The following is a 25,268-nucleotide window of genomic DNA, read 5'->3' as shown; positions in this document are numbered from 1 at the left end:
GTTGTATGAAAAGTTACCCGGAAAGCAAAAGAGAGATTGCACATTATTTTCTAGATCGCGTGTTTAATGGTGCTATATGAGCTGTGAATCAACAATTCCTAAAATTGTAAGTCTGTCTCCGACTTTAAGGAATGGAGAGCAATAACAAGAAGCATGTCATCACCTCGAATGCGAGCAATCTCACAAGTGCCGTTTCCAGTGGGAGCGATGCTACTCAAATAGACAAGGTAATATGGAAGCTTTTTTGACTTTAAACCTTTGCTGATTTTCTCGTCCAAAACCTAGCTGTACAAGGAGGCCAAGGCATTGAAGACCAAAGTTGGAGTATTGGAAAAGGAAAATGCTGCCCTGAAGAAATCACTCTACGAACTATCGACACGATACAACTCACTGGCTCACAAAGCTCAACCATTCACTCTCGACATTTTGGACGCGAACGAGCCTGGGATTGATTCACTCCTGGAAGGCGAAGAAGCTACAACTGAAGTCTACAACAGCAGTACGTGATCTATCGCTTTATTCCTAGTATAGTTTGTGAGATTTACCTCAGAACTCACCGACACCAACAATTTCCTGCAACCAAAGGCTCTGTTCGTGACAAGAACAAGGACGGAAGGCACTTCCATATCAAGAATGAACTCAAAGTGTGTTTCTTGATTCATTCTTGTTGCAGAAATGCAACTCTGCCAGCTCTGTGAAAACCAACCAGCTCTGCCAAATCTCTGTAGGGCCACACTGGTGCTGTTTATGCTGTACAGTATTCTCCATGTGGAAGATTTATCGCTTCTGGATCATTTGACAAGACCGTTCGAATATGGGACGGTCAGCAAAAGGAATTGCACTCCCTAAAACGACATACTCTGAACGTGTCTGATGTGTCATGGTCTCCAGACTCTACAGACCTAGTTTCGGGAGGTTATGATCAGACGTGTAAAACATGGGATGTGGAAAATGGGAAATTCGTCGAATCGTTTGATAGTGAAGGTTTTGTTCAGTGTGTCATGTTTAACCCTCAAGGTAAAGTGTCATCTTGTGAAAAACATTAGATAATGATTTATTTAACACTGCATGTTTCTTACATAGATAAGAACATTTTCTTTAATGGCACATCGAGAAATGTCTTGAATATGGTTGATAGGCGGAAAGCTGAACAAGCCTTCGTCATACGAAACGATGCGATGATCAATTCATTATACGTATATCGCAATGGCCTTTACGTCATATCAGCAGACTCTTTAGGATGCCTAAAGACTTGGGACATTAGGACAGGTATCTCGACTTTTAGAATCGAGGTTTGATTTTATTTTTTGCCAAACTCAACTTTTGTTTTGCTAGGAAAATGTATAGACACCATCGTAAATGAACCGTCAAAAAAACCCATATCTCATGTTTCTTGGTGTCCTGTATCATCTACTGCAGGAGAAGAAGATGACAGCCGGCAAGAACCACGTTACATTGCTACCAATAGTTACGACAATGTGCTTCGAGTATACGACCGTGGTTATGATGCTCCAAACTCACAACCGCAAGTGGCTCATAGTCTGAAAGGATACAAGAATAAGAATTGGCCCATAAAGTCATCCTTCTTCGTTGGGAACTCACATAGACACCATCCTTACGATTGGAGAGTTGGAAGCCATGACGAGATGGTGTATAACGCTACGGAATCTGCGGATCTAGAAGTTCCGTAAGTTGATTTTTTTTGGTGGGCGTTCGAGTGCTAAATGCCACGTCTCAAAACTTAGGGAAAAAGAGACACTCCTAGCTACAGGAAGTGCTGATCCCTATATATTTGTCTATAGTATAACAGGTAAGAGACGCTCGTTGTTTTCAATACCCTCATGAAGGTGTTTTGTTTGTCCCATTGAGCTAACATTGCCAAACGACAGAATCATCGGCCGAGCAAATACAGAGGTTGGAGGGCCATACAGATCGTGTATATGCTGTCAGCTTCCATCCTTTCGAGGCCATATTAGCTTCGTGTTCGGCTGACTTTTCTATTCGAGTGTGGTATTCCTCAAGAGGTGGTCGAAAGTCAAAACAGTAAGAGTAAAAAGTAAAACTTATTTTCAATAGAGATATAAATTTATCTAGACCTTTTTGAGTTGTCGCATTGAACCATCTTTATTCCAAGTATAACTTTAGACTATGTCAATTTACAAAACGGCTTTCAGGAGTGCTACTGTATTCTGAGCCTCTTCGGCACTACGCTCACCGCCTTCAAAAGCACCCTCCACGTACCCAGTCCATTTTACAGCTGACTCCGTACCAGCAAAACTTTGTACATTATCTGCTCCTACTATTCCTCCTTGCGTTGTTGCTACTGACTTTGACTGTGCATCATCATCAACATTGACATTTGATGTCGATGCGACTTGAGCAGAAGAAGGGACTGAAGGTAGTAACGGAGACTGTTCATGATTCACAGATGATGAAGAAGTATTCATAATTTGCATTTCTACACTATTGGCTCATTAAGCCATGGCTTTCGAAGCTCATCGGGAGATTCAGTCATCCCTCCAGGCGTGTATATCGAGACTGTAACCAACCAGATTCCATGCGTTACCAAAAAAAGGAGAAAACGGAGAGGACACGTACATACATACCTGGATAACCGCCATTAAATTCCTCTACGGCCCAGTCGTTTTCGATGACATTCACTAACTTTAGAGCACGATCATCAGGACAGTGATGAGCAAGCTGTTTCAGCTCTTTCAGATGTCTGCGTGTTTGAATGAGTTCTGACCAGTTGATCGCCTCCACTCTGTGCAAGACAGTAGAGTTGTAGGTAAAGTGAAGGCCTTCAACTTACTCCGTAATGAAGACAGTCAAAACGACACGAGACAAATCCTTTGGACTGGTGTCGGCCACCCAGTGACCTAAAAATAATATATTTAAAATCGAAAACTTCAACTCGAATCCAACTTTTGGATTTGACTTCGTACCTGGTCCAGCAATACTGCAGATCTCGCCATTGAAGCCTAGTTCTCTCCAAAAAGGTTTGTCGTATATGCAAATCCGTTTGATTATGAAGCCGACTTTGGCAAGTCTTTGAAAACGAACTCGTTTACAGTGGTGGTAGAGCGGGTGTGAATTCATCTTGTTGTGTTGAGAAACAGGGGAGGCCATAATAACATGGTTGGACTGGTAAACACATCCGTCTCGTGTTCTAAGGGTGACTTTGTTGTCTGCTTGTTTGATACTCCACACCACCTTGTTGAAGAGCACAGTTCGTCCACGTTCATATGATGTAATATAAACATGAATGAGGCCAATTGCACTATTTTAGGTTGCGTAGGAATTGCCGACGTAGAACTTCCTCCAACATCACTGTTCAGATGTCCCAACAGCAACACACTTGGTCAGAAAAAAGGCGGACACCGAGAATTGAACTCGGGACCTCTCGCACCCTAAGCGAGAATTATACCTGGAATTACGCTGCGAGTTAGCATGAAATCTCTTCGTGCTTGAATAAGGCGTCTCCACTTCACTCACCACTAAACCATGTCCGCAACTACCGCACATCGTTTTCTACTTAAAACTGTCACCATAAAAGAATTAGAGCCTCACTCACACTCTGACGCGAAAAAAGCGGCAAAAATATTTCGCGGCACACTGGTTGTGGGGTTCACTGGATGGGAGGTGGTTGGTCACAACTAAGTTGAGGGGCTGACCGCAAACGTAATTCCAGTAACATATGAGGGGCAATTAGCAACTTTAGTAGTGTCTAAGTGTTTAAATAATAGTATATTTGCGGGACCATAATCTCAATAAACTGCACAAGTCGAAAAAAATTCACGGTACGTACCACCGTCACTCGTTCTTTTGTCAACTAGGTCTCCCTCCATCTTGTCAACTATTGGCGTCTCCATCGATATTAGGAAAAATTGTGTCATCGTGATGTTAATCCAACGGCGTTGTCTTTGATGTAGAGTCCACGGGACATTGGGCTTGAGTTTTCATCTAGACAGCTGCTCATCGAGAAAATCGCTGCTCGTAAATCCTGTCAGTGATGCATTAGAAACCTCCCGATCAGCAAGATTCCAACTTTTTAGCTATGGATTCGAAAGTATCTCCAGACGTCATTTTGACCCCACCACAACCATTGGTCTTCAACCCAACTAATCAACTGGCTCCTGGTGTCGCAAGCAACAATAGTGCATCGTTGAATGCAAGGGGTTTTCGATTTCAGCTTGAAACTGACGTCGGAAACACCGCACTGACACTCATCAATATTTAGAAGTTTCTCAAGACTCCCTCAATCGATTTAATACCTTTTTTCCATTGCCTGTGCCATAATGGTGATCTCTATGAGGTTTTCGGTAGGGCTCATCATTCTTGATAAATTCGACGCAAAGTTGAAGCTCTCCTTCCTGTGACCAGATAGCAGCCAGAGAGATCAGCCTATATTCAAAGTCAAGAATGCTACAAATAGTTTCTGTCTTCCTTTGCCATCGGAACTCTACGTCACGGAGCCAGACGAAAACACGATATTTTTGAAAATCACCACATCCTTCGGCAGCCCATGCTTCAATTTTCTGGAAAAAAGTCTTGACGTGTTTTCACCGCTTGCTGGAAATGAACGTATCGGGCGGATTGTCTTTCCAATTCCTCTCTGTTCTTTTGAACTTTACATTCAAGATCGAAATGGAGTGCTGTATATGTTTAGCATGCCCTTCCTTGGTGGCGTTAGAGCCATGAGGATTAAAGACTTTTCCTCAAATGAGGTGAGCTTTGCTTGGAAAGTTTGTATTGTCAAACCTGTTCTCAAATTGTTGATTTCAACGCAACAGATTGGAACAATCGAAAGAATACCAAGAATGTGCATCAACCGCGTTGACTGGAGTGGCACGCTATTCAACCCCGCAGGCATGATGTGGCAGCAAAAAGCCCTCGTATTGGCTGGAATGATCGTTTTGGACATGATCTTGTCTCGCCAAGTTTGATATGAATTTGAAAGGGTTTTATTGATTTTGACGCAAATAATGCTAGAAACAGAAAAAAAAACAGTAGAATGATGATGCCAAAAATAATATTCTTCAACCCCCCGCAAGTTTTTAAGTAATAAAGTCCCGGTGTTATACATAATGTGTGTCCGATTGGTTTAGATTAAGATTGTTGTTGGTAGTTTGTCTCGAGGTATTTAAGAGGTACCTAGTTTGTACAGCATGATATATTAGTAAGTAGTTGCATAGTGTTTTCGACTAAATGGGATGCACAAGTGTATCGCGCGCTATCCCACATCAAATCAACTTACTGCTCCTGATTGACCAGTCCTTCTGTTCAGACCAATCGACCAACCATCGTCAAAGATGGTTGTCAATACGATTTCATCACCTTCCTGCAATTCAATTTCATCGGCCATCATGGGAGCGTATGAATGTGTTACGATACTGACAGCTTCTTTATCACCGACTGGCAGTTGGATGACACCAGCAGTAGGTGTGATGATAGATCCTGGCTGACCAGCTCGATTAGCAGGTGTAGCGTTGTATAAACCAGGTTGGTCTGATGGAGCCATGGCTGAGTAACTAGTAGTGTTGCTGTTGAATTTTTCAGGGTTTTTATACGTGTCGGCAGGGAAGAAGGTTTCTTCGTCATCTTCGATTTCATCCCTTTCGGATTGGTAGCCCCAGGCGTAGCATACAAGACCAATGAGTAACAGACCAACCAGAGCTCCTACGATACTACCTACTACAATTGCTACCCTGTTATCAGGGATTCCAGAAGCGTCGACAGTCGCGACCCCATTCGTTGGAAGAGTGCCGGTTCCTGGAGTAACACTTCCTGATGTAGTTGGGGAGGGCAATGGCGCACCACCGACGCCAGCACCACCACCACCAGTGCCACTACCACTACCGGTACTTCCACTACCACCACCAGTACTACCACTGCCTGCTTCCACATAACAAATTTCAGTTAAAATTCAACCTCACACAAACAAGAATGTTTTGGGACGTACCACCACCGCTAGCATCACCAGTTCCAGGAGCTCCAGGGTTGGCTGGCAAGGGTGATCCGTCAGCTGCCAATAAAGTGGTTGGTGCAGTGACCATGAAGATAGTATTTCCCAAGTCATAGTAGACATAGTTGGGGCTAAAGCTTGCGGTGCCGCCAGAGACAAGAGCCTAGTTAAGTCAAGGCAGCATATTAGTATGTGATTACGGTACCAAAATGGATCAGCAATGCTGAAATCGATTCATACATAAGGTCCAACCAAAGAGACAGTGGCATAAGCAGTGGAAAGAGGTACGTTACCACTCAATGGTAGCGAATGCCATGCCCAATTTGTTGCAGTCATGTCCAAGTACCAAAACTCGTTTGTCGGGTTGGAGCCAATATATCCACCCCAAACATACATGTAGTTGTTTGAAATGTTACAAGCAGACCCGTGGCGAGCTTGCGGGAGATATTGGGAGTAAATGGGAGCTTTTGACCAAGTATTCGAAACTGGATTATATACCCTGCAAAAGTATAAAGTTTGCTTTACTTTAGAGCCGAAAGTCCGAAACTACATACAAACACAAGCCATGGACAAGAACAGGTATCTTACCAAACATCGTTCATGTCAGCGTTCGAGTTGGAAGCATCGGTGGTACCTCCAAATACAACCAGACTGCCATCGCTACGAGTGACACCACAATGTGCATAACGATTGGTGGGCTGAGTACCGGAAGGGACAATACCAGTCATGGTGGAGTCGTAAGGATTCAGTATGGCTAATTGGTTGGTGTCCAGAGGAGTTCCAGCTCCAGTTCTTCCACCAAATATGTAGAATCGTCCATCACCAATTGCGGATGACGAATGTCCAGCTCGCCCAATGTTTGCCGAGTTGACGGATGAGATGGATTGGAACTAGGAGAAACATTGAAAGATTAGAAAAGGGGGATTCTATATCAATTACATTGGGCTGGAACTAGAAGTCATTCAAATAACCAACATACAGTCCAGCTGGTGGTGGCAAAAGACAGTGTCCACAGATAAGGAGTTCGAAGACTGGTAAATTTAGAAGATCCTGGTAATGCTCCGCCTATTTAGAATTTAAATGAAGTTGAACGGTTGGTTTTCATTGTAGTGGGGATACATCGCAGTCATGACCTACCAAAACAGTAGGCAGCGTTTGCAGAAGGATCAAAGTTACAAGTATGTTCACGGACAGTGTCGTAATAAATGTTTCCAGCATTGTTGTATGTCAATTGGAAGGCACCACCAGTTAGGAATCCTATTCCATCAGTGATTGTATTGGCAGCTCCAGATGCTTTATAAAGAAGCAAGGGAGGTGAGAGGAAGGATTAGTTAGGATCCTGATGCACAAGGCAATTGGCTGTTTTCTTACGCGACTGTCCACCGTGAAACAAGATAGAGTTGGTGGTGGCTATAGAGACTCCATATGCTCTGCTGGAAATCGTAGCAGTGGCGAATGTGCCCTGCAAAAGAAAGAGGTGAACTATTGTTCCTAACGCGCAGAGCCTGCTCGTGATGTGCATCGTTGAGAGCTCTCTCTGATTGCACAGTTCAAGTCTTGTTTTTGGGTGTTTGGTTTTTGTCACCCAATGCAAAAAAGGATGGATTGCTCAGATTCGATTCAGACAAGATCAGGGTTTTTCATAGAGAGAGGCGAACAATACAGGGGCATGATGCTGTTCTAGCATGGACTCCAGGTGTTAATACTGAGCGATCGCGTAGATAAACAAGGTGCAAATTCACGTCGAACGATGCTTTATTCTTTTGCACTCGTGTCACAATTTAAGCTTGGATGTCAAAGTCATTGTAAACAAAGACATCCTTTAATGAAGCTTCTCCACGACACTACTGACTTTTTCCTCCATAGTCTGCTCTCTGTCGGTTCGAGTGCCTATGATCACATATTTACGTGTTCGAATTTGCGATACATTGGAAACCGTTGAGACTTCACTTGCCTATTCTGATATTGGTAGCTATTCGCACACATCCCATGGAATGAACTGCTTCGTGGCATTTCCTACGGCGAAACACATTAGCAGCGATCATTTGCTTGTAGTGGGAGACTCGCCTTACTTGATGCACTTCATCACGTCATCCCATTCTCCTTCTAAATCAAGGATCTCATGCTCGACTTAGCATCGTCATCTACCATCTGTAGAGGTGGTCTCTAGACCAAAACCATGAAACACTTGCCAACATTCTGTTTGGTATGTTAGGATTCCGATTTGACCTGTACCCATAATTGCAGCTTACCGTTCCATTAGCATGAAGTTCATATTTCAATCCGGATTGCTCAAGAACACGATGACAGGTGACAACGTAAGGCGACAGCTGTCAAAAGAGAGCAATGTTGAGCTGACGTGCACCTTGAGCTTACAATCATGATATCTTTGGAACAAAAGGTACATACCGACACAGCAGTGCCGATCGGCACGAGCATGAAATCGGCAATAGCCTTCATTGCTTGTGGTGTTTCGAAATACAATCAAACAATCAAGATCTAGCGAATTTAAAGGGAAATATGTAAGAATCCCAGATTCCAGATGCACGACTCGTAGAAATTCAGATATGATATATTGTAGAATTTACACGTCGACGGCGAAGAGTCAGTTGTGTTCAAACAACGACTAATTAAAAGCAGTCGTCCTCGCTCTGAAAAAATTAGTCAATTAAGGAAAGGCAAGCAACAGAATAGTCAACAAGAAAAGATGGCGGCTGGAGACGAATACGACTTTTTGTTCAAGGGTAAGTCTGACACTCAACCGATATTAAGAATTGCTACTATGTGGGCGCTCCCCAAATATGGCTGGATGTGGCGGTCTTTGACGAAGATATACACTTGTTGGGTGGCAAGTAAACAAGGAATTGCAGAAAATATTGCGCTGCATATCGGCACTCGTTGCACTCTAATCTTCGCCAGCTTCTCTGGTTTGCAATATTAATGCTCCAAGTGCCCCACACATTATACATCACACACCTCCACTCTACTCCTGTGCTGGTGGCGTGAAATCACGCATCTCATTGTTTCAAAGTGTTCATAAATTGCTCTGGAAACTCCACTCAAGATCTGCCTTAAAGATTGAGACTACTTGTGACAGCGCTTTCTCACTTTCGACGATCTGATCAGCGGAAACTATACTAAACCTTTCCCTTTCTTACTATAGTGGTGTTGATTGGAGACTCTGGCGTCGGAAAATCAAATCTTTTATCCAGATTCACTCGCAACGAATTCAACCTCGAGTCAAAATCGACCATTGGTGTGGAATTCGCAACTAGAAGTATACAGGTCGATGGTAAAACTATAAAGGCTCAGATTTGGGATACTGCTGGACAAGAACGTTACCGTGCCATTACAAGCGCGTATGTGGTTGTCCGTTCACCCTACTTAACAATTACAACCAAACGTACTGTATGCTCATGCACAGTCTTTCATTAGTTACTACCGAGGTGCTGTAGGCGCTCTATTGGTGTATGATATTGCCAAACACGTCACATACGAAAATGTAAACAGATGGCTCAAAGAACTAAGAGATCATGCCGACGCAAACATTGTCATCATGTTGGTGGGCAACAAGTCCGATCTGAGGCATCTGCGGGCAGTGCCGACCGAAGAAGCCAAACAATTTGCGACTGAAAACGGATTGGCCTTTATCGAAACTTCTGCCCTGGATTCTAGTAACGTCGAATTGGCCTTCCAAAAGATTCTAACAGGTTAGTGTCTTGTATTTGATGACGTGACCGTATTTTTAAATTCGAGAACATCGCCTGTGGTCGGAATACGTCAGTGATACATCACAGCTCTTAACTCGCAAGCGTGTGTGAAACCACCATACATATCTAACATGACTAAAAAACTTAGAAATTTATCGGATTGTATCCAACAAGGCCCTGGAATCGGAGAGTGGAGGATTCAACAAGCCAGGTGCCGGTGAAACCATTTTGGTACAACCTTCATCTGCACCCGCTCAGGTAGAATAACTTTTATTTTTGCTTTTTTGTTTGGTCCATTTGCGAAAAACCTGTCGCTCAACTCAACCATCTGAAAACAGGCCACCGGTGGAAAATGCTGTTAAAACCTTTAGTAAACTCTCGCTCCTCTTCTGCATCCACAGACGCAAAAGCTCAATAATTTGACTCCTCCCTTGTAACGTGACACGCAAACACATCGTAAAACTCTTTATAGACCCGTTGTTGTATTCTCGCTAGCAATATAAACTTTTTATAAAACCATTCGTAATATTTGCTTTCTAATCTAGTTTGAGAGGTCGTTCTTATATAGAGTGTGCGATATTACATAACTACATGAGAGCTCTTGATGCAATAATTTGCCTTGCATGTTGCTTGCATTTTATATCCGTACCTTCATTCGTCCTCTGGTTGAGAAGAAGAGCGTGTTAAAACTCCTTCCACTACGTCAGGGGAAGAGACGATTAGTTAGCTGTCAACTCAAACCCGACGAAAGACTTACAACAGCCGTCATTCCAACAGTCTAAAATCGAGGACTTCAGGTGGCCGACGTATTCATCTACATTATTCACATCACAAACAGCCACACCACGTGTCAGCTTCAGCACATCGAATACGTCCACCAGGTCAGACCTCAACCGTAGTAAAGTCTCATCTCGTTGATGTAGGGTCTCGTGCTGTTGAAGTAAGGTCTCGTCCTTCTGACGTAATGTCTCATCTCGTTCGTCCACCTGCTTCTTGAGACTTTCGGTCTCTTCCTTGAGCCGTCTGATCTCTTCTTCATAGGTTTTCTCCCGTTGAAGAGTGTCATGTGCAGCAGCTTCCACCTATTTTAAAGGGTAAGTGAATTTTGACTACCAGTCGGGTTTGGAAATTAGTGCTATAATGTTACCTGTTGTATTTGGAATATAGAGATCTCCTTGTCTTCATTTTGTTGTTTGACTTGGGCTTCCAATCTAGTGTTCTTTTCCTTGAGTTCATTGACCACACGAGTCATGTCCTCCAAGCTTGCTGCTAAAGAAGATGGTGTTGCGGAAGAGGTACGACTGTTGCTTGCTACAATAGGGCTATCACCACCATTGATAGTATTGGCATAACCATTACTAGCATGTCCAATACCATTAGCATGAGCGGCCTTTCCTGATATGAAGGGTGTGATATCGGAAGCCAGACGTCTGAGACTGTCTTGTACATGTTTCAACACCTTCTCGGGCTGATTGGCTGGTACTCCTGCAAGGCTGCTTGATCGATGTTTTGAGTCGTTGGACTTTATGGATTTTGTGTTACTGGGAGGACTAGTATCGGTCTAAGAGTATGATTGAGCGAAAAGAAAAGAAATTTGTGAGCTGACTCGGTTTGAAAAAGGCATATTTGCAAAATGAAGTGGTCTCACCAGTGGTTTGAGCATACTATTGGGCATTGGTGCTTGTTTCGATTCCACAACAGGCGGCAGTGTTGAAATCTTGTCGTTGGAGACGCTGGGATTTCTTGATGTCATTTGATCTACAACAGGTTTGGTCTTCTTGGTGTCGAGAGCCTTATTATTATTTACATTATCTGCTCTCTGGCCATTCACGTCCGTGGAGTTCGACGAAGGATGGCTGTTCAAATATAGTAGTGGTCGTTCGTTGATTGGTTTTATACTACGAGGCAGAGGTTGCGGGGTAGGACGTGTAGGAGGACGTTGAGTTGGAGGAGATATTTTCGGTCTTTTCTTTGTATCCTCAATGTCAACTTTTACTTTTACATGGTTTGATGGTCCATCGTTAACATCATCAGAGTCATCATCCGAAGTTATTCGCCGACTGCCTTTACCCTTCTTTCGTTTCCTTGGTTGGTCTAATGTTCTCCTGTCTTCGTCTGGTGGCTGACTGCTCGTAGCCGTGGAGGAGCGACTGCGACGTGGAGGAGCGACCTTTTCATTGACGAATATGACATCCGCATCATCGTCATCATCGTCGCCTGCATCTATGGCGACAGAGGTGGAGTTTGGCCTGGTTGCATCCTCCATGTCCTCGTCGCCACGATGACTGATACAACGAAGTTGCCTAGTATCGATATCTTTCAACGGCATCAATTTCAAGCTGCCATGTTTCACAGCGCATGTGACATGGAAGACCCTAAATAAAGAGGGAGTTAACACTGTGAAAATATCATCATGGATGTCGACAAGGTGGATATGTCATGGCATATGAATCTTGAAAACATATACATTTTGCAAGACCCATAACAGCAAGAAACACAAATTCCATTGTCTTGTCCACAATAGGAACATGTTCTCTTCATTCCCAACAAGGATTCTTTGATTGAAACTTGTTCATGAATTCTGTTGTATCTGACATAGTTAATGGAAGTGTTCCATGCAATACAGATGATATGTATCCAAGTGTCTTTCGGAGTGCTCATTGACCGGAGGGCTCCATGGGTTTCCGAGCAACAGACCACCGTCTAAGTAGGTGATTTAGAATGTATACAAGAAGAGTGACGAAGAGACTACTCACAGTGTCATCAACTTCAACAGCAGCACTGCAGCGATCACAAAACCATTCTTTCTCATTGAGAATGTTTGCGGGAATGTTGTAGCATTCCTACAATGAAGAGCGAAGACATGTGTCAGCCATGTGCACGGTTGGAGACCAGAGTTGGTTTTATTGAGTAATAAGAGAATGAATTGATCAGAGTCTAGATTGTAAAAGCACTCTCAATGTCGGTGCTTTGAATCAGCGATGAGGTGCTGATAATTCAACAAAGTCCAGTCGAATGGTTGTTGGTTTAGAGAGCAGTCATGTAAGAAGCAAGGGTACCTTGTGTACGGCAAGCCAGCAGCGATCTCCGTCGCAAAGGACTATTGGATTTTTCTGTCGAAATGTGATGTTAGCTTGAGGTTGGTATGAGCTTGCCTACTTGATGTGATCGCTCATACCCTTGAAGAGTCAGCCCCCGAGCAGATGGCACAAGTCACATCATCAGCGTCAGCATCCATTCTCCACTTCGTATGGCTAATAGATGTGGCTGCTCCGTTGTATTTCTCATTTATTCGGACGATCGACGAGGAACCGATGAGAGCGAGCTGGGCACAAACAAGGAAATTCGTTTTATACTGTCCAAGCTACTTGATTTGACGCGTCCTACTCGATCCCTTAGCGTTCGCAAAGCATTATTCTCCATCACGTCGAACTTGGTCTTACAACTCACAAACCACCACAAAGCTTACAATTCATCAACCGTTTGAGTGCCATAGAACTACAAGTATGTCAATCGTCGCTCGTATAGCTACCTATCTGCTGTCGCAACGCTCTTCTTGCACTCAATCAGCTTCGTACTTGCAACAAAGAAAAACCAACAAATTGCTTCCATCCTAGTGTATTTGCTCGGAATCAATCTCCCTGACAACAAGGCCGTCCATATATCCCTATCTAAAATCCACGGAATAGGCCTCTTCTCCGCCAAAAAAATCTGCGCCGAGCTCGCAATACATCCATCTTGTCTCCTCAAGGACCTAAGAGAAATACAAGTCAATGCCCTCACCTCAAAGCTATCCGAACTCAAAATCGAGCAGGAGCTACGAAGAGAAACTAGAGCAAGAATACAGCACTTGGTCGACATTGGCTGCTACAGAGGTTACAGGCACCAAAACAACCTACCTGTCAATGGCCAAAGAACAAGAACCAATGCTAAAACGGCAAAGAGGCTAAACGGAAAGTACCTAAAGAGAGACTACTCCACGTAAGTTGCTTGTGCCTTGTGAATGGGTACCAATAGCTGCAAAGCTGGCAAAAGCGTTTGTGGAAACACTATTAACTATTAATAGTGTTTCCAACGAGCAACTCAAGTTCCCCTCTGATCAATCACCTTGATTTACATCTTCACACGTCTATGTAGATTCGCCGCTGCATCGTATCGTAGTCAAGCTCCAAGTATACTTGGAGTCCAGCAACAAACAATATGGAGGTCGATATCGACTCTTTGTTCAGGGCTACTGAGAAGGCTCCCAATATAAAACTTATGTAAATCAGTCGCATATCACGTAATATATCATCCTTGTCACGAACTAATCGCGGTTGGGAATTCTTGGCTAGTGCGAATGCTCTATGTTGCCTCTGCAATCGGCACGTTCCACGTTCGATGCTTTCATGGAATATAGGATTAAAGGTTCAATTTCTTTTGCAAAGCTTTGAGCTTCACATGGTTACATTGCGGTGAGTTTGAGCTCGCACATTCTTCAAAAACCCAAGCTGCATACCGCCACCGTTCCAAACCCCAAACTGATCAAGCAGCACGCATAGATTGTTTGTAGGCCTCTGATAACACTTTGTACATTGATGAGTCGAGGTGGGGCCTTATTCAAGGTAAGCTGATCTTCGGAATTAGATTACTTTGTCGACTTTTTGCGCAGAGCTTGGGTTTTCAAAAGCGGCATGTAGCAAGGATGATGTATATTTAGCTAACATGGTATCTAGTTGGTAGTACTCGGTGATGGTGCCGTAGGAAAGACTGGCAAGTAAACTCATCACATCTTCGCAACACAAGGTCACTTACACTTTTGTGTAATGCATAGCATTGACTCTACAGGTAAGATCCGCCATTTATACACTCAATGGATGATCAAGCAATGAATATCCATCAGTTCGTGACAGTCAAGACAACTGATCATTGAACTATGAACCCTTGACGAGCAATGGAAATCGCAAGAAACAAGCTATCAAGAGCCATGGAAATCCACAATCTGTTAGCTTCAAGCATCACTGATGATCATCCCCTTTTACACAGTTTACTCTGGCGCACTTCGTCGACCAATACGACCCAACCATTGAAGATAGTTATCGAAAACAGGCATGTTGATGATTTGAATGCAGCTTCCATCACGATTACTAAAAATTCACGGCTCCTCATACCAGGTCGTTGTCGATGACGTGTCCTGTATAGTCGAGGTCCTCGACACTGCCGGACAAGACGAGTACGTATCCCTCCGAGACCAATGGATTCGAGACGGTGAAGGCTTCCTTCTCGTGTACTCGACAACCCTCAAATCATCCTTTGAAGCGGTCGAAAAGTTTCGAGATCAAGTTGTAAGAGTCAAAGACAATGAAAAAACGCCAGTAATACTGGTGGGAAACAAGAATGATTTGCCATCAGAAAGGCAGGTCACGAGAGAGGAAGGGCTGGCACTTGCAAAGAGATTGAAGTGTGAATTTATTGAAACTTCTGCGAAAACTGGAGTCAACGTGGAAAAGTAGGTCGTTAAGTTACTGCGAAACTCAATTTTTTGTGAACTGATTCCCAACACGCCCTTTTAGAGCCTTCTTCCAGCTCATTCGAATGGTACGAGTACAACGCTTTGGTACAGTACCAAATAACAGGCAATCAGCGCCCAGAAACTCTCGCAATACTCTAAATCGAAAAAAGTCGTGTAACATCCTCTGAGAAATCGCTAGTGAAATTAAGTTTTTTTTTATCGCAGCCCCTCATAATTGGTAGTCCGAAATATCTTTAGCAATGAGGCATTGTATGGCACAACAGTTTCTAATTTAAATGCAATTGTTATATTCAAAAGTATATGGCTGTTTTATGATGGCTTTTGCCTTGGTTTTCTACTATTGCTACAACCTGGACAGAGATGCAGGGTCTCGTGTACAAATGACTCGCAGTCTGAGCAGAATTTCTCTGTACACTTTGGACATTCGTATACACCAGAAGGTAATGGAAGTGCTGGTCCGTTTGAAGAACTGGTGGGTAGCAGCATCGCTTTAGGTGTTGCCAGTCCTAGTGGTTCCTCAAATGCCTGCACACAAGAAAAGCATCGTTCTTGATTGCTGAAAAAAATGGATGCCCCCTCGTGAGAAATCTCGTTCGTTTCAGTGACCGACGATACACAAACGCTACACACCTCTTCCAGTCGATCTGATCATGATCCAATTCTCTGAACTCTGGTACTGGAAACAAGTGATGATAGGATCGTGCCAATAGCGGTGACGATACTAATGGTAGGGAGCAGATGGGGCAATCTGTAGGTAAATCGCATACGATGGCATCACACCGAGGACATTTGAAGCCTCGTCGAATTGGTCTTGGGTGACTAAATGATACAGAGGAAAAAAGCAGATGACGGAAAGGTTTGCTTCAAGATGTTATCTACATCATCATCATCATGCAGTCTTCTTACCATGAGCAGAGGACTGCTTGAGGAGCAAGAAAACTTTTTGGGAAGCCCATTTCCACCATATTTGCAGGTGAGTTTTCTGTTGTGAGGACAGGTGGTGGTACATTCTTCAACACTAGTTCCTTGTAGTTCTGATCGTCCATCACAACATTGTATGCACCTAGTATTTCAGATATCTGGTTACTAAAAAGTTCATACGCTTGTATTGCTGCATAAAAGAGTCTGCCTATCAGGCATAAAAGAGCCTACCGCCAGTCCTTTTACAAATCTCCTTGCATATTTGAACTTCAGCACTCAGACCAATGATCGATACACGAATCTTGTCTGTAACGAGAGCATCCACGGTATCAAACACTGATCCTGGATCTACTGTTGACAAGGAGCCCAACAACACTAGTATTTCTCGTGATCCGTGTGTTGGTACATGGCTACATACACAAGTTGGAAATAGAGATGGCAATGAGAAGCAGCAACAAGCGAAAAGTGACGATTTGAAGGATTTTCTGATAATCACATACCCTAGTGACACTCGAGCTAGTTCTAGAGAATTTTGTATAGAGGCTTCACCACGGACATCTCGTAGACTGAGTTTCTCCTTATCTTCTTCACCATCCTTTTTAGCCTTGTCATCATCCAGAGCTGCAATGTGCTCGCTAGGATTTCCTATGACGATAGATATGATGATAACAGTGAGAACACCGAAGTAATCAGGCGATGCAGTCCAAGTAATTTACACCAAAAGAAGGAAGAATTATGACACCACCTACCAGACAGCTCTGTAATCTTTTCAGCATTTCCGTCCCGCGTTCCAATGAGGCCCAGACTGGACAATGGGTTCTGATCAAAGAAATCTTGAATGAATGTTTTGGCAAGAGAGATGGAAGCTTCGATCCTTGTTGGTTTCAAGTCCCCTTCGAGCATGCATCGAGACAGATCAAGGATTATATACAAGTTGCGAATAATTCCTCTTCGTACTGCGGCGGTATCTCGTTGTGGTCTATTTGAAACGATGCGTGAGCTTTCAATGTCTGCAAATGTTGCTATAAATTTCAGCGACCGTGTCAAGTGCTTTATAGAGCACATATTCAAATAGATTTAAAGCTGTAAAATCATCTTTGCTCACAATTACCTCTTTCGCTTTCTATTCAGAATGTTTGCAACTGCAGATCTTAATGTTCCTTCATCATCTTCTTGTATTTGCTGCCAAGACATTTCGTACGCTCCTTCCCAGACATATTGCTTCGTACTATCGTCTCCTTCAGGCTGCCTCTCTTCCTCTTCATCGACATCCATTTGCATCTTTGGTATTTTGTGAGTGACTTTGCCAATCTTCGCAGAGAAATACCAGAAACAGGCTCGATAAAACTCGCTCATGAGCACGTCTACTTTATTTGCACTTTTGACTACACGCTTCTACGTTTATACAACTCATGAGTGCGAGAACAATTCAAGGGCGAATACTACATTCGAGGGCAAGAAACCAGTCTCTTCATCCATAGACCTTCTTCAGTGCATTCAGTCTCCTAATAATGTAGTAAAATCGTTAGATTGAACGAGTCTTCTGTTTCAAAAAAACACTCTTAAAAGCTTACTCTTGTGCTTTGCGTTTGGACTCTTCCTCTGCTCTCTTTTTTCGCAAATCTTCTTCTTCTCGACGACGAGCTTCTTCTTCTCGCTTTTGCTCATGATCACGTTCACGTCGTCGGTCTCCTCCTCGAGGGCTTGAAGAGCCTAATCATGAGAGAAGGTCAAGTAAGAAGATTGTTGCTTAAATAGATTATTCAAGCCATCTCAACCAAACACCAGACACCAAACAACATTCACATACGTCGACGATCACGAGAACGGTCATCATATCTTCCTCTGTCCCTCGAATCATCATATCTGTCGCGTCTGTCCCTTGAATCATCATATCTGTCTCGCCTATCCCTTGACTCATCATATCTGTCACGTCTGTCATCATATCGTCGATCATTATAACGTCTGTCATCACGTGGTATGTCTGGTGCTCGATCACGACGATCTCTAGAACCAGATGGACGGTCTCTGTCATAGTGGTCACGCCTGTCGTAATCATTTCGTCGGTCATCACGAGGAGACCTTGCACCAGGAGGGGATCGATGTCTAAGTTATAATAAAGAATATGTGAGTATTAGGGGTCAAGTTTCGATATTACAAAACGCGTCCAGTTATTTTTCGCATAGTCCTGGCGGCATACGCAAATATTACAAAAAAATCCAAGACAAGCTCACCCGTCAGATGCTCTGGGAGAAGCAACAGCAGCAGTAGCATTTCTGGAGGGGAACAGCGGGTCTTCCATGATGTAATCATCCTCATCACCTTCAGCTGCCTTTGGTGGTGGTCGTTCCTTGAGTTTCTTTTCAATATCTCGTGCAATAGGTACAGGTATGCGAGGAAGTACTGTACCAATCCATTTCTGTTGAGTTAATAAATCATTCACCATCTTGCCGATTGTACTAGAGGGGGTAACACCGAGGGTTAGCACTTTCCTACAGGTGATGAGAGCGGGAGATATCTCTCTCTTGTCCAGGTTGCTTACATTGATCTTGGACGTGGGCCTGCTTCAGATTGGACTTCTTCCTCGTCGTCGAGATACGGCTCGAACCAGTCCCATAGTTGATCAGGCTTGCAGACATATCTGAGATACAAGAAGCCAATAGCTCGAGCGTGTCTACAAATGCATTCAATGCATGACTTAGTTGGGAATGTATGGTGATGTGTCTGAATTCAGCATAGGGATGTACATACGGCGACTTTGGGTCAGTGACCATGCGTTCTAGTTGCCTCACGGTGAGTTTCAATGTCCATAGTTTGTAGAGGATGCAAAAAGCCGTGGATGGAACGGTTCCCTTCAAGAATGGTTCTGTAGTAGGAAATAATGGATGTGCGGGAAAAAAGTCAGAAAAGGGAGTTTCGAATGAAATAAAATGATTGAGAAGAAGGGAGTAGCATATTCGCATATTGACGTTATCGAGTCAATATTCTCATTGTGATAAAACAACAATAATGCCAACATCGATTTACCCTATATATAGGCAATGGATGTGTGTAAAGGAAGTGAGGGGGAGGATGCTCACCTAGTGAAGTGACTGTTTTCATAGTGTTAGTACATAGCATTTTAATAGTGGGTGTGTGCTGTCCGTAGCAAGGAGTGTATCAATCAGCGACACTCCAGCACACCAACAACAACAAAAAGCAATGTCCCAAGTCCACGACCACAAATATATCTTGTTGTATGTATGGCTTACCTTCATTCTTTAATTCCGCCATGACTTCGGACCATGTCTTGTAGTCGTATAAGTTCTTGAAGTAGGTTGATGACAAGATGTTTGCATGTAGTAGAGTATTCATATTCATAGTGGTTTCGTTGCCGACAGTATCGAGTCTCTTTGATTTCTTGCTCTCATATTGTTCAAACTCTTCGCCTTCTTCCATTTTGAGGAAAATGTGCTGGAAATTGGTTGTGTTTTAAGCGATGTGCTGTTGTATCGAGATTATAGCACGGTAGGATTATTCGGTGCGTGCCTCTTTTATACCCACTAGTACAGCGATGCCTGGCGATGCCTCGTCTAACCGGACTCGACTTGTTAGGCTTACTTCTCTCACAATTACAGTTTTTTGTTAGTTTCAGGAACGATCGCAATGGGAGCCGAGGAAACTGCTCCTGTGGACGAAAAATCAGTTATGGTCGTTAAGGTCCAAGACGACGATGATCCTGCTCGGACGATGAGCAACGATGAGGAACAAGCAGTCCCAAAAGTTGCTGCTCCCGTCTCCATTGGAGCCAACATGGAACTGGGCAAATTTCAATGTAAGTACAACCGGATACTCCTTCCTGAGAGATCCCTCTCTTCCTCTTTGTGTTTGCTTGCACATTCGTCGTGTACTATTGCTCTTCGTGCTGCATTTGTCAGATCGACTGGAATTGTTGCAACCATACACCCCAAACGCTCCACATAGACGACCATTGCTGCCATGCTTTGGAATCATTTTGTTGAAGATCGCAACGTCTGCACTTCGCCTGCCCGTTGGTTTGTTCTCATGTTGCAAAATGGATGCAGTCTTGAGCCTCACCACCTTACATACAACACTTGCCATCGTACTCACCAACGTCCTATCTCAACCTCTCCGCCATTCAATTATGCACTTCGTCGAGCCAATCTCCATCTAACTCAGCACGATCTCGTCTGCAGTATACGTCATACTAACGCCTAGTATTCCTCACTCCTCTAGTTGTGATGGTGCTGGTCTCACTCGTTTCCTCCATGTTTCTTTTCGCTCTGGATACCTCAATTATCAGGTATTTTAAGGAACTATCCACACACAATGAGAAAACAGGATTATAACTTTTTCCTTTAGCACTGCAATCCCAACTATCGCAAGTGAATTTCAGTCTTTGGATCTAGTCCCTTGGCTTGGAACGGGTTACTATCTCGCAGCGACTTCCACGTCACCACTCTATGGTCGATTCGCTGGTAACTAAATCTCCATTCCAAAGATTGGACGCTTACTGACTCTATTGCTATAATTAGATGTGTTTGGCCGCAAACCAGTTTTCCTCGTCGCGGTCTTCCTTTTCGAACTCGGCTCACTAATTGCAGGCCTTTCAACCTCAAGTAAGGCGTCCCATCCAAATCTGGTGCCATAATGATCATCATATTCAACACTACATTCTACCCCTTGCAAACGAGCAGCTTTAACTCATTGACCGATTTACTTTGTAATTTGTAGTGATAATGCTCATTGTTGGACGAACAATTTGTGGCCTCGGGGGCGGGGGCATATTCAGTCTTGGTTAGTACTGCTCTGTGATATTGAAATCACCTTCGAACAGGCTCGCCAGTCTCACCAGCTTCTTCCCTTAGTCTTTATTATTGTTTCTGATATCGTCAGCATGCGTGATCGAGGAAAATACAGTAAGCTATTTCATTCCAGCAATTTATAGACAACGCCATCCATACTCTTCTGTTTTCCTCCTCATTTTTGTTGCACAATGTTGCTGCAACAAATACTAATCCTTGTTTGACCTGACAGCTGGACTTTTCTCCATGACGTTTACCATCTCGTCTGTGATTGGACCATTGCTAGGTGGAGTCTTTACCGAAAAGGCGACTTGGGTATGTAAAAATTGGTATCTTGGTTCCATCTCTGAATCCTTCTCATGACCATACTCAAACACTCTACAGCGCTGGGTATTCTTTATCAATAGTAAGATCGTTACAATTCGTCGCTCAACAAAAGTTTGCAGACTAATTTTGTCTGTCCCTTTTGTCTAGTCCCTTTCGGAATCCTTGCAATGACTCTCGTTGCCATCTTCTTACCGAGAAGGGCAAGCGCTGTAGGAGGCAGAACTATGATGGACAAACTGAGGAGGATTGACTACCTTGGGTCATTGCTCTTGATCTTGTGCATTGTTTCTCTTCTTATTCCATTGCAAAGTGGAATAGAATGGGGATGGAGTGCCCCTCAGACTATAGCCCTGTTCGTCTTGTCCGCAGTCTTCTTAATAGCTTTTATCGTGGTGGAAAATGTAGTGAAAGAGCCTGTCGTCCCGCCAAAGGTGTTCCAAAACGTAACGGTTGTAGCATCGTTTGCCCTTGGTGCTTTTACCGGTAAGAAAATGGTGATGGTGAATGCAATCCAAGAGACTATGTAAACTAACAGGAAATCGTCGTCAGGAATGGCTTTCCTCGGGTTGCTTTACTATGTTTCGATCTATTTTCAAGTAACGGTTGGAGACTCGGCGACGACTGCCGGCCTAAAAACAATTCCATTCGTTTTTGGAGTCAGGTGAGTGACAACCATTTACAGCTTGAAACGGCTGGCTGCATTAGCATTGTTGCAAGTCAACATGACTAATAGTTTCTCGTCAGTATCATCTCACTAGTGTCTGGAATCATGATTTCCGTGTTTGGGATCTACAGACCATTTTTGTGGTGTGGAGGTGTAATTTTAACGGGTGGTGCTGTGATGATGTCGTTTATGAACGCTACATCACCACTTTGGTTCCAGTCAATTGCCCAGCTCCTTGCCGGTGTAGGGGTTGGTCTCGTTTTTGGAGCTAGAATAATAGCAGTTCAAGCTGCTGTAAGTTTTCGAGGCTACGAGCTCGTCGCCTTTGAACATCACTGATGCCTCCACGCATTTTCTTCCAGGTGTCTCGTGAACTCATCGCCGTCGCTGTTGGGCTTACCAGTTTCTTTCAGCAGTTGGGCTCCGTTGTTGGAGGTTGGTATTCTGGTTTGCCACGTTGACAATATGCTAATTGCATTCATCTCCATTAGTCGCAACTGTTGGTGCCATCTTCCAAGATTTGCTAGTAAAGAATTTGGCGAGAGACCTTCCAACCCTCAACCCTCAACTAATTGCCAACAATCCTCAATATGTTAAAACGCTTCCATCGGATCAAAAAGCCATAGCCATATCGGCTTATGTGTCAGCGATAGATAGTGCCTGGCGACTTGCCATTGCATTTTCGATCTTGGTGCTCATATGCAGTCTATTCATCAAAAATGTATGAGCCGCAGATAAGAGCTGCTGGTGAAGAGAAACGATTTGATCTAACTACTTGATTTTTGTAGTATCAACTAGGATCATCTAGTGCCCAGAAAAAGAAGGAAGCAGCGGCTGCAAAGGCGTCTGACCCGTCCGTACCTCTAACTTCTGTAGCAGGAAAGACTGATGCCTAAGTAATACGTCTGAACCTTCCATACCTCTGAGTCCTCCAACTTTAGTAATAGTTAAGACCGAAGCCTCAGTAAAAACGGGCTTAAATTGTTTCGAGTGATGGAAAACTAGAGTAATGAGTTTAATAAGTGAATGTTTTGCAATATAAATTGGAAATCTGTGGCAAGACGCGTCGACTCTCGTGATTTGGCGTGTTTGTTCTCGGTGTTAGTTCGTGAAGCGTGATGATGAGTGTCTCCAACTTCGCAACCCACTTCAAAAAGGATGGTGTCTCCCTACGAAATTCAACTGCTTCGAGCTATTGTAGCGACTCAATTACGCCGTACTGGATTCGATGAGGCTTCGTCTCGAGCTGTAGACGTATTGACAGACATTCTCATTGCTTGTAAAGTTCTTGTTTTTTGATGCAACAAATTGCTGGAGTAACAGCAACCATGCACTAGCTAAACTATTCCAAATTCTTTATTTTATCGTAGACTTGCATCGGCTTGGTAGTCGAGTGAAGTCCTACGCTGAACATGCGACTCGAACAATGCCAACACCACTTGACCTCCTGTTTGTCTTTGACGAGTTCAGGATTTCGATTGGAGACCTGCAATCATTTGCTGAAATTCATCAAGATACAGGTTTGTCAAGACTGATAGTACTCTCTTATTGCGGTTTCGACGACGCGAAAACTCGAATTCAGAATAACAACAGCAGACTGACAATTACAACACAACTTAGCTCCAATCCAAATAAAACCCACTCTCGAAGCAAAGAATGTCGAATTATACAAGTACATCAACCCAGCCTCATCAATGATCCGAGTCGACGACACCACTGGCACTCGTAAAGATCACATACCACCACACTTCCCCCTTCTTCCAAGCGCGCATACCTACTTGCAAACACCAGTGAGTCTTCTTAAGTTTGAAAACGCACGTACTATGATTATGTTTGAAACTCATATGCAGTCTATATGAAAAAACCAATTAGATAACACTATGGAATGAAGAAAGTGATCCAATCAAAAAGCACGAACAACATGCACAACAAGCCAAACAAGCTGAAGATGCACTAGTAAAGCTGTATCGTGCATCACTTGTCGCAAGAGGAACCGAAGAAGATTCGATTTTCTCGTTTGAAGCTGCAGTAAAAGTGAAAACATAAATTTTGCTGCTCTACGTTGCTTTGTATTTTTAATCATATAGAACAAATCGCATATTGCACATCAACATATCATGCAGAAATTATCTTTATTTGTTTGACGTCAAAGCATTCAGCTCGATCAAGCAACTTTTGATGACTTGACAGAAACGTCGTGCATCACAAGCGGGATTTCAGTTCAGATTCCTAAGAAAAGGAAAATGAAAATCCGTATTTGAGAGGGCAATAATGGACAGTTACCTCACGAACAACTTCGGCCAACGACGCCCAATCTTGATCTGCAACTCCTTTTGCAAATTGCTTCTTCAAGTTTTGCAGAGCAATGTCTACAATATGAGTTTTCGTGGACGATTGATCAGCCAAATCTTTCACCAGCGAGGCGTCTTTTATACCTCCAGAAATCCCAAACCCATCCTTTCCGCCATTTGTTTCAAATTGGTTTTTAGCCATTCTAGTAGCATAACCAATGACCACAGGTGCTAATTAAAAGCAAATAGTTGAATCAGAGTGTAATAAAGCGAATGGTATCAAAAAACTGCTGTTTTGATTACCAGGGAAGAAGGATGTAACAAACGCTAGATAATCTTCACGACTTAAACCGTTGCGATCAGCCAAAGTCATTGACTCGGCGAGTAATTCAATGATGCCGACAATCATGAAATTTCCCACAAGTTTCTGTACTGAAGCTATTTGTTGCTGTTCTCCCAAATCAATTACGGCTCTGCCAATACCATTCAAGAAGGGTTTGACAGTTTCTTTGGCAGCTTTTGGTCCTGCAACGACAGATACGAGTGTCTTTGCACGTGCAGCATCGGGTCTTCCAAACACTGGGCATGCGAGGTAGGTGACGTTGCCATCAGCAGAAGCGAGTTTCGATAATTGTTGAGTCAAGGTGGGCGATACCGTTGGCATTCCAACGATGATCAGACCACGTTTGGCAGGAGCAGCTATATAAACACAGGTAAGATGGTTACAATGCGATTTTTGGAAATCGCAAATGAATCAGTTTCGAACTTGAAGATTAGATTTGCCAAATGCAAACCACCCATGTTCGATCTCACTCTTACCCAAGGAGGCTTTGACGATATCAATGAGAGACTGGTCGTCAAAGGACATGACGAACATGATATCAACCGATTTGGCGATTTGAGTGACACCTCCGTTAGCGAATACAGCATTTCCGTTGGCAAGTATTTCGTCAGCCTTTGACTTTGTTCGATTCCAGACCAAGAGCGGATGAGGATTGTTTGTTTGTTTCAAGTGTTTTGCCAGGTTGAGAGCAATACCTAAGAAGCGTCCGTTTCAGAGCAGTGTGTAGGCA

General features: G+C 43.5%; 6 protein-coding genes across 6 annotated transcripts; 5 read left to right on the top strand and 1 right to left on the bottom strand.

The window, feature by feature from the left end:
• Positions 1 to 131: 131 nt before the first annotated feature.
• Positions 132 to 2,047, top strand: SmJEL517_g04171 (uncharacterized protein; the record flags this gene model as incomplete). The annotated part of the gene is made up of 8 exons (XM_031170099.1): positions 132 to 227; positions 286 to 499; positions 586 to 644; positions 729 to 1,017; positions 1,084 to 1,269; positions 1,336 to 1,687; positions 1,746 to 1,810; positions 1,890 to 2,047. The coding sequence occupies 8 exons, from the start codon at positions 132 to 134 to the stop codon at positions 2,045 to 2,047; spliced, it is 1,419 nt and encodes a 472-aa protein (XP_031023929.1).
• Positions 2,048 to 8,672: 6,625 nt separating this feature from the next.
• SmJEL517_g04170 (uncharacterized protein) lies at positions 8,673 to 9,942 on the top strand (the record flags this gene model as incomplete). The annotated part of the gene is made up of 4 exons (XM_031170098.1): positions 8,673 to 8,709; positions 9,129 to 9,324; positions 9,401 to 9,675; positions 9,824 to 9,942. 4 exons carry the CDS (start codon positions 8,673 to 8,675, stop codon positions 9,940 to 9,942), a joined length of 627 nt encoding a protein of 208 aa, XP_031023930.1.
• A 4,838-nt stretch (positions 9,943 to 14,780) lies between these two features.
• SmJEL517_g04169 (uncharacterized protein) lies at positions 14,781 to 15,354 on the top strand (the record flags this gene model as incomplete). The annotated part of the gene is made up of 2 exons (XM_031170097.1): positions 14,781 to 15,163; positions 15,228 to 15,354. The coding sequence occupies 2 exons, from the start codon at positions 14,781 to 14,783 to the stop codon at positions 15,352 to 15,354; spliced, it is 510 nt and encodes a 169-aa protein (XP_031023962.1).
• A 142-nt stretch (positions 15,355 to 15,496) lies between these two features.
• SmJEL517_g04168 (uncharacterized protein) lies at positions 15,497 to 19,546 on the bottom strand (the record flags this gene model as incomplete). The annotated part of the gene is made up of 14 exons (XM_031170096.1): positions 15,497 to 15,743; positions 15,818 to 16,006; positions 16,094 to 16,250; positions 16,340 to 16,518; positions 16,609 to 16,753; positions 16,858 to 17,087; positions 17,220 to 17,503; positions 17,592 to 17,613; positions 17,683 to 17,821; positions 17,919 to 18,214; positions 18,343 to 18,567; positions 18,651 to 18,782; positions 18,860 to 18,974; positions 19,360 to 19,546. The coding sequence occupies 14 exons, from the start codon at positions 19,544 to 19,546 to the stop codon at positions 15,497 to 15,499; spliced, it is 2,547 nt and encodes an 848-aa protein (XP_031023961.1).
• A 207-nt stretch (positions 19,547 to 19,753) lies between these two features.
• SmJEL517_g04167 (uncharacterized protein) lies at positions 19,754 to 22,800 on the top strand (the record flags this gene model as incomplete). Its single annotated transcript, XM_031170095.1, has 14 exons — positions 19,754 to 19,922; positions 20,345 to 20,411; positions 20,471 to 20,586; positions 20,644 to 20,727; positions 20,843 to 20,905; positions 20,977 to 21,027; positions 21,146 to 21,228; positions 21,298 to 21,319; positions 21,388 to 21,723; positions 21,790 to 21,901; positions 21,985 to 22,198; positions 22,267 to 22,339; positions 22,396 to 22,625; positions 22,693 to 22,800. The coding sequence occupies 14 exons, from the start codon at positions 19,754 to 19,756 to the stop codon at positions 22,798 to 22,800; spliced, it is 1,728 nt and encodes a 575-aa protein (XP_031023966.1).
• A 262-nt stretch (positions 22,801 to 23,062) lies between these two features.
• SmJEL517_g04166 (uncharacterized protein) lies at positions 23,063 to 23,950 on the top strand (the record flags this gene model as incomplete). The annotated part of the gene is made up of 4 exons (XM_031170094.1): positions 23,063 to 23,183; positions 23,275 to 23,424; positions 23,525 to 23,694; positions 23,777 to 23,950. 4 exons carry the CDS (start codon positions 23,063 to 23,065, stop codon positions 23,948 to 23,950), a joined length of 615 nt encoding a protein of 204 aa, XP_031023965.1.
• Positions 23,951 to 25,268: the final 1,318 nt, after the last annotated feature.

This window comes from Synchytrium microbalum (assembly GCF_006535985.1).
Source record: "Synchytrium microbalum strain JEL517 chromosome Unknown SmJEL517_scf0026, whole genome shotgun sequence".
Classification (NCBI taxonomy): domain Eukaryota; kingdom Fungi; phylum Chytridiomycota; class Chytridiomycetes; order Synchytriales; family Synchytriaceae; genus Synchytrium; species Synchytrium microbalum.
The sequence above is the reverse complement of the archived record's forward strand: the minus strand, read 5'-3'. Positions and strand labels throughout refer to the sequence as shown.